Source organism: Labeo rohita, chromosome 19, assembly GCF_022985175.1.
Source record: "Labeo rohita strain BAU-BD-2019 chromosome 19, IGBB_LRoh.1.0, whole genome shotgun sequence".
NCBI classification, from domain to species: domain Eukaryota; kingdom Metazoa; phylum Chordata; class Actinopteri; order Cypriniformes; family Cyprinidae; genus Labeo; species Labeo rohita.
The window spans coordinates 8,305,103-8,314,138 of NC_066887.1; the positions used below are offsets into that span (position 1 = coordinate 8,305,103).

Genomic DNA, 9,036 nt, shown 5'->3' on the forward strand with positions numbered 1-9,036 from the left:
GGTCTGCCCGAGTACACAAAAATGTAGTGAAACATAGTCTGAAAATTCAGCAGTCTGTAAGTCTTCTCGACATGACAGGATGAGGAACGGTTTACCGCTTGTGGACCAGTTTATATCAGTTTACCTGCAAATTGGTAATGACATGGGATGATCCTGCTTTCCTCTGAACAGCTTCCTCTCCATCAGCGCAGTAATCACTCGTTCCCTGGCATCAAATCGCTTTACACCCTAGGAGACAGAAACGACACATGCTGAATATCCATAGAAACAATCATTTAAATATAGAGGTTCTACATACCTTAAATAGATACCTTAAGACTAGAGCTATCATCATCATTCAATTGCTGTTTGCAGTTTATTTTATATTATATTATATTGAATTTTGATAACATGCTGAGTTTGTAGGGTTGCACATTTTGAACAGGATACCATATTATATATTCTTTAGCTTTCTAAACCAGACTTCCCACTGTGCTAGGAGGCTGAATGTGGATATGTTGATCTCTGGGCCCTTTCATACTCTCTGCATTTTCATGCAGTTGAGATATTCTTACAGCTCTCTGACCTTCTGTAATACATACTGCTAATGCATATTTAGAGGTCTACAGTACATACGCTTCGACCTTTAGAAAAGTCTTTCCAGTGAGACGGACCTTCAGTGTGTTCATCCCAGAGCCCTCTGATGCTCTGTAAAGTTTCACAGTCCTACACCTCACTGACCCCTGCAATGTATACATTTAGATGCTTGCAGTTTCTATGACCTTTATATAGAAAAAAAAGTCTTTCCAGTATGCTAGAAGACTGAGAAATGTTTCTCTCTGAGCCTCCTGATACTCAAACTGAATGGGTTTCCTTGTGTGAATAATACAGCTCAATGTTCACACCATAGACGATAACTATAACTACAGCTATAAATATACATTTTTAATAATCATTCTAATGCAGTTCTATGAGAATATGGAAATCCACAATACAGATATAACAAAGAGGAAAGATATTGCTAGAATTTTTCCAGCTGATGAGCGTTAAAAACTTTTTTTCAGCCAATCAGAATCCAGCTGACTTTCAAAAACCTGATAATTTAAAGTGACAGAAAACCAAACTGCAGCGTGCACTTATAATAAACAAAACTTTATAATATACGGGTATGGATACTTTAGTTATTGTTCTTAAACTGGCTTTGAAAGGGACATTGGATGCAAAATTCACTTTTACTGATGACAGCAGTGTGAGGACATAACCATGCTACAAGATAAAAATCCATTCAATTCTTTTATTTTAATCCCCAAAAAACCTAAACAGTCTCAGTTATCAAGCTGTTTTAATTTTCTGAGCAATATGATGTCATACTGCTCAGGCCCCGCCCACAACCACTGACAGACTGTTCCATAATAGCATATTTCCGTCCTCAGCCAGTTGTACGCCGTCCGCTAATTTCTCTGTGCTCGAGCAACTGTAGTGACATCGTCTTGTAAGCAATGCAGCTGTTTTGTATTTGGATGTACAAATGAACATAAGAATCTTAATTTTTTCAAAAACATCAGAGCCACTGAGGACCAGTGTTGGGCATGTTACTTTAAAAATGTAATTAGTTATAGTTGCTAGTTACTTCTCACAAATAGTATCAGAGTTAGTAACTGAGTTACATAATTATAAAAGTAATTTATTACCAGGGAAGGTAACTATTGTTCAAATATGTCAAATAACTTGGATGCCCCCAATATTAAATATGTTAAATGAATAAAACATTGTACACTAATCTACACTATTTTAATGTTGCTGTGGGACAATGTGAGAGACACCTTACAGGGGCTAAATATCATGTTATATCGTTTGGAACTGCAAAGTCTACTTTTTATTTGTGTATAGTCATAATAACAACAAAACATTGTGCTTTTGTAAAGAAAATAAACAGGGTGCGCTCTCTGTCACCTCTCTTCACAGACATGTCAATAAAACACACTGAATCTCAGCAAATACCTGCCTCATAGACATGAGAAATACATGTATAGAAAGCTTGAAAAATGTCTACTTTTGAAGTAAGTCACATTGAAAAATATTCTCTGATAAAGTAATCCATATGATAGCAATGCGAGCTCCAGTTTTTCCCGTCTGAACGTATTATTTCTAATGTAATCACGCCCACGAGTGGCTCCGCTTTTCAAATTTTAAACATCCACGTGAGATGTGCGGACATGTATGTAAACACCCACATCACCTCCTTAAACAATCTGAACATTCATCAAGTTCATCTCGGCTACTTTTTGTTTCTGGAAGACGACGTGCTGAGAGGAATAAGCCAGAATTTACGTCAGAAGAAGAATGCAACGTGATGCACAGCTTTCCAGGTCTTATGGCTGAGAGACAGCCTACTCAGAAGAAAACCCAATCAGTGAGCTCAATTTATTGTCAGTAACGGTAACGGCGTTGTAACGCGGAAACAGTAATTTGTTTGATCACTCGTTACTGAAAAAGTAAAGCGGTTAGTAACGCCGTTTATTTATAACACCGTTATTCCCATCACTGCTGAGGATGCAGTGGATTAGCTTTGTTTAATGAACCACCAAATACACATAAAACGGAAGAGGGGGCGGGGTTAGCAGTAACTCATTATAATTTAAAGAGATATGCACTGAAACTGGTCTCCGTGAGCAGATCTGTTTTTGACAAGGTAAAAAGGGTGTTTTTTTACATGACTATTGAGGAATTTTAACTAAAGCATGTTGCAGACATTCATGAAGACCCTAAAGAATCATACCAACTTGTGGAAAGTGGGCATCCAATGTCCCCTTCAAAGGACAAGTTCACTTCCAGAACAAAAATTTTCAGATAATTTACTCACCCCCTTGTCATCCAAGATGTTCATATCTTTCTTTCTCAGTCGTAATGAAATTATGTTTTTTAAGGCAAACATTTCAGGATTTTTCTCCATGCAGTTTAAATGCAGCTTCAAAGGGCTCGAAAATGATCCCAGCTTTACTTTTTAACCTCAAATGTTTGTCTTGTCTAGGTCTGCATGAACTCTGTGCATTCCGGGTCAATACAGTTAGGGTATTTAGAAAAACTCCCATCTCATTTTCTCCTCCAACTTCAAAATCGTCCTACATCGCTGCAGAAGTACCGACCCAGTATTTACAAAGTGAACATGCAAAGGTCAAAGTTGGAGAAGATAATGAGATGGGAGTTTTTCGACTGTACGACTGAGGAAAGAAAGACATGAACATCTTGGGTGACAAGGGGGTGAGTAAATTATCTGCAAATTTTTGCTCAGGAGGTGAACTTCTATATTTTGCCACAATTAGAGAAAAAATTTACTGAATTTATGCTCTGCCTATATTTAGTACAATATAGATATTATTGATTTGCCTTTAACAAGAGATCAGTTTCGCTAATGGGTTTTTACAGGTTATGGCAGTCTGTAAAAGACTGTGAAGCAACAATAAAATAAACCTAAATCCTAAAGTGCACAATAATCGCTGCCATCCCAAATGATGATCACATGATCAATAAGGTAATAACGGTTATGCAATAACTGTAATGAACCCTCTGAGGTCACATGTCTTTAAAAAGGTAAACTGTAAACAATCTAAGTACCTCCAGCCATTGGCCGCAGTCTGAGGTCATAGTCCCATCTCCTCCAATCACAGTGAGGCGTGGGAGTGAATGTCTCTGAGAGAGCAGGAAGTCAGTGTGGTCGTGAGCTGGTGTCACTTTAACAGCACCTATGAAGACAAAGTTGAAAGACAGGAGCTGTGGCTAAAGGTGCAGGCACAAATTTCACAAGCAGTAGTGTAGTGATTTATGAAGCACAGCTCACACAGGAGTCACTTTAAACTAGGGCTGCACGATTAATCGCACGATATTTTGAGGCGCGCTTAGTCAATGAAGCCGGTACTTTGATTAGTAGTAAAGCTCCATCACGTGCCTTCAGCTGGAGCGGCAATTAATACACAGAGCCGTAAATCACTGACAAGCTACGCCAAATCGCGCTCATAATCGAATGCGATTTGGAATGAGAATGGAGCTTTACTACTAATCAAAGTACCGGCTTCATTGACTAAGCGCGCCTTACAATATCGTGCGATTAATCCTGCAGCCCTACTTTAAACCTTGACTCAGCACTTTAAAGCTTTAAAGCATGACTAACTTTAAATCAGTGTGAAATCTCTTGAATTGTGTGTAATCTACATGGGGAAATATTTCACTCTCACACAAAATTCCTGATCATGAATTCCAATTGAAATGACTGGATTTCACCGGTGAAAATTCGCTGAACATTGATAAATGTGATGCATTCTTAACAGATTTTTTTGCAATGTGAACAGTCAGGTCAAATTTTGTCAAATTGTTTACATCAATATAATATATCGTAGATCATTAGACCAGTGCCACAGATCACCTTCACCAAAAAAAAAAAAACACTGGCTTGCAATGTAAATGTACACTAACACCAAACCACTGATGTCACATGGACTGTTTTAACGATGTCTTTATTACCTTTTTGGGCCTTCAATGTGTCAGTTGTGTTGCTATCTATGCAGGGTCAGAATACTCTTTGATTTCATCTAAAATATGTTAATTTGTGTTCCTAAGATGAACGAAGGTCTTACGGGTTTGGAACAACATGAAGGTTAAACGGGGTAAACTATCCCTTTAACATCTTTTATAATAAAAGATGCAGTTACTTCCAACAAATCAAATTCATCATACACAAATGAATGAAATACCTGTGCCAAATGTCATATCCACCATCGAGTCAGTGACAATGGGTAATAAGCGCTCTGTGAATGGATGCCTGCAGTGTTTGCCATGAATATCCTGGTGAGAAAAGAATGAATATGTTAGGGAAAAGTGCTAGAGCTAGAGCTCTGATTGTAACCTAAAAATATTCTAGACCTAGACTTCTAGGTCACTTTAGCATAGTAATGAAACTTACAAAAAATCTTGATGGAACATGATCTTTAGAAAAAAATCGATAATTTTGACCCATACAATATATTGTTGGCTATTGCTACAAATATACCCATGCTACTTCAGACTGGTTTTGTGGTCACATATTATAAACAAAAGAGTAGACAACAAACAATCCATTTGAAAACCAATGTCGCTTTACTTTATATCGAGGGTCGTCGGGATGAACAACAATGGCAACGTCTCCCAGCATCGTCTCTGGACGGGTGGTTGAAACTGTAACCTCTCCTTCTAAAAAAACATATCACACCTTGGAATCAAAGGTGTAAAACAACATCTAGAGGGAGAGAGCAAACTGAACAAGTCCTCTTACCCTGTCCCTCTAGTGGATATGCAAATGTAACCATGACCCCAAACTCTACTTTCTGCTGATAACCGGGAACAGACAGAAGAGTCCTGCCAGACAGCTCCTTTGAGTCCACCTGAACACATCAAATCATGAGCTAGTCTGCAAGAAATGTGCAGCTAGTGTGTCAAACAGTGTCATCTGTACATTGTTAGACATGGACAGACTCAGTGATGTACCTCTATATCCGAGATGGCCGACTCTAACGCACAGCTCCAGTTGACCAGACCTTCAGAGCGATAGATGAGCCCAGAGTCACACAGCCTGACAAAGGCCTCTGTCACAGCACTGCTGAAACCCTACAGATGAAGAAAAAACAGAGAAAAGTAAAGAAAAATAGAGATGGGGAGGAAAAGTTCATTTTTCACAATGGAAATCCTTGTGAAAATTAAGTGTGCTTAATTGTATTGAATGTGCACTTGTAGTGTACTTCAAATCTTAAAAGTACATTTTTTTAAACTGTACTTGCAGATAATACAATATTAGTGAAATAAAAGATCACTTAACTGTACTTAAACGGAGTACACTTTCATGACTAGGTTTCTTAACACACTTAAGTGCACTTTTAAGTTTACAGTGCACAGCATAAATGAGTACACCCCCTCTAAATGTAACAAATTCAGCAATCACTCTTTACTTAGACATATCAGGGTTCTTTGGAGATATAATGTTCCAACAAGCCTGCTTGATCAATTACCAAAGAAGAATGTCAAAATTATTCAGGAAAATAAGATTTTCTTATCAAAGTGATAAAACATTGTGTGTTGCAAAAATGAGTACACCCTCCTGAAAGTTACTAAATAAAACTAAAAAAAAAAAAAAAAGTGTAGGTTTAAGGCAATATTTGGTTTAACAGGTAAGTATATTGAACCAAAACTTTTAAAGACAAGTAATTTCCTGACAGTTTTATAACCTACTGAATCATACTCAGACTTAATGCTGGCAACAATGAAACTATTCGGGAGAGAACTGCCAGGTGACTTATTTCTTAGCATAAAAGAAGACAATGGTGCAAGAGCAATACCAAAATATTGTTTTAAGTGTGAAAATATAGCAGAAGTAACACCGACATTCAAAAACAATGAACTTGTGACAAGGCTCCTGAAATAATCAGGTATTTTTTTTTAAGTTTTCATTTAGTGATGAGTGAATTTTTGTTAGCTGGAGAAATACCATGCAAGTGTCTCAGAGTCAGCAAAATCTATGAAAATAGTGACACTTTATCTCACAGAGTACGACGCAGCCTGCAGAAGTGACATGGATGGTTGTTGTCGCCACTATAATTACCAACTGTAGCCAAAGCACAATAAACTCATTTAACCTCTTCCAAGGCCCATATATACAAAATATAGACTTCTGGGAATCCATACTCTGGTCTCAAGAGACCAAGTCAATCATTTCAGATCCAAAAGCATCCAAAATGTTCTGGTGTTGCTAGAGGAGGAGTACAGTGAGAAGTTCCTGGTACCCACAGTGACGTTCAGTAGTGGTAAAGCTCTTATATAGGTAAGTATGAGTGCTGAAGGTGTGAGGGAGTTGTGCTTTAACAATACTGTCATCAATTTACACACCACTGTGTGATGTAATACAAAAAACGCTAACTGAAGATGCTACCCTCCCCTCATTCCCTGCATTTTTGGGCATTTTTACAACATGACAATGAAGATATTCATTCTCCCAAGGTGAAAATCCTTCAGTGGACATGTATTTCACCCAATCTTAACACTCTTGAGCAGCTGTGGGGGATTCTGTAGAGAAAAGCTGAGCAAAACTCCCCATTAAAGACCAGTGCCCGGTTGCATAAAGCACCTTAAGTGTAATTTTCCCTTAAGATCGCCCTTATTTTTCCCTTACACTTAAGGGCGTTGCATAAAATATCCCTTAAATGTTACTTAAGGGTTTCTTTAGTTGAAACGTCATAGACCCTTAGGGAAATGACAGCTAAGGGGCTTTATGCAACACCTAAAGGGTTTTAAGGGATACTTAAGATAAATACTAAGTATAACATAAGGTATGGAAAATGTCACCTTAAGTGTTACACAGCCCGCTGATTCAATCCACGATCGCCCTCTTTATATGTTAAACAGATTTTAATTTAGGCATTTATTCACATATAACCATTGTTTAAATTACATTCGCACATAATACCCCAAACATGAGTCCGTCACACACGAGAACAAATTCATATTCTATATTTTATTCCTGTATCTTCCTATGTATTACCTGGAGATGACTTAAAAACACACACAAACCGTATATTTTCACAATCATGTGTTTATTGTGTTTACGTTTCAGCTTAGCTGCACCGATTACCGCTGTATTCCATCATAACACTTTTATGAGTCCGGATTGGGCTTTCAGCGCAAGAGCGCCCTCCGGCTTCGAGTATGAATGAAACATACACAGCATGAGAGTGTTTAGCGCTTCATAATGTTCACATCGCATCGGAAACTCAAAATGATTTTTCAGAATTTTTCGTTTTGAGTGAATTATCAGTTTGAGTTTCCATCTCGCTTGGTCCTTCTCGTTTATATTTGGTTTATATTTTGTTCTCCTTATCTGTGTTATATTGTTTTCTGTGAAAACTTACACAGCTATCTGCATAATAAATAACGTGTCCATAGCAACAGTAGATTTTTTAATGGCAAACCTTGAATCGCTGTCGTAAAACACTTAAAGGTTTCCCTTTAGTAAGGGAAGTGTTTAAGGGATTATATGCAACACCCTTAAATCATCCCCTTAGGTAAGGGGAAATCATGCCTTAACTTTCATACTTAAGGGAAAAACTTAAGGTTCTTTATGCAACCGGGCACAGGGCATTTAAGGAGGTCGTCCTCCAGGAGTTAAACAGGACAGATGTGAAAATGTAACATGAACATGTACACTCAGTGCCAAGAAGAGTCAGAGCAGTAAACTTAAAGTTCTGGAGGACATACTAAGTACTAGAATATTATAAATTTGCTGAATTAAATCTAAGGTGTACTCATTTCTGCAATCCTTTATTTAAACAAAATTTGTGCTTATCTTACAGAAAATATTGGCATATATTTTGTTGTTTTTATTAAGTATACGATTAATACATTTCAATTTTGCCATCTTTCCATTAATTATATTAGTCATCATTAAGAAAATACATCTTTTATATTTATTCAGAGGGGGTGTACTCATTTATGCTGTGCACTGTAAAGGTTTACTTTAAAGTATAACACTTTAGTGTTATTTAATATTAAATTTAAAGTTAATATGTCTGCACTAAATTGCAACTTCATCACTACAACAGTGTAATTACAAATATATCTAAAAATACATGACATACATTTTAAAAAAAATTACATTAAAGTTAATTTTAGTTTACCATTACATTTTAATAATATTTCAAGTACAAAAGTAACTATAAATTTAAGTGGGTCAAAAAGCACTCTAAATTTCAGCTAACTGCATTTAATATTAATTTTGAATAAACCTGAATACATCTTAATTTAAATGCAATTTACATGTAATTACATGTCATTAAACAAATAAACTTAAGCATTGCATTGAATGTAAAGTGTGTTATTTACATAGTATGTACCCTTTGAAAAAATGGATGTTAAAGTTTATTTTTTTCAACAGAGAAATGACCGTCAGGTTGAGGTGAATTACATTGTGGGATACATTAACTAGATATCCTGTTCATTCAAACAAAATGCATACTGTGCATAGTATGAACACTGCATACT

General features: G+C 36.7%; 1 protein-coding gene across 5 annotated transcripts in view; it reads right to left on the reverse strand.

Annotated features, from left to right (window-relative positions):
- The window catches only part of vars2 (valyl-tRNA synthetase 2, mitochondrial), a 32,146-nt gene that overhangs the window by 17,830 nt on the left and 5,280 nt on the right, over nt 1–9,036 (reverse strand). For all 5 annotated transcript variants that reach the window (XM_051137561.1, XM_051137565.1, XM_051137563.1 and 2 more), the window contains exons 9-14: nt 5,497–5,616; nt 5,285–5,393; nt 5,114–5,202; nt 4,728–4,818; nt 3,595–3,722; nt 125–228 (exon numbers count right to left, since the gene is read on the reverse strand). In XM_051137561.1, the coding sequence (XP_050993518.1) occupies nt 125–228; nt 3,595–3,722; nt 4,728–4,818; nt 5,114–5,202; nt 5,285–5,393; nt 5,497–5,616 (641 nt within the window). The remainder of the gene's footprint in view (nt 1–124; nt 229–3,594; nt 3,723–4,727; nt 4,819–5,113; nt 5,203–5,284; nt 5,394–5,496; nt 5,617–9,036) is intronic.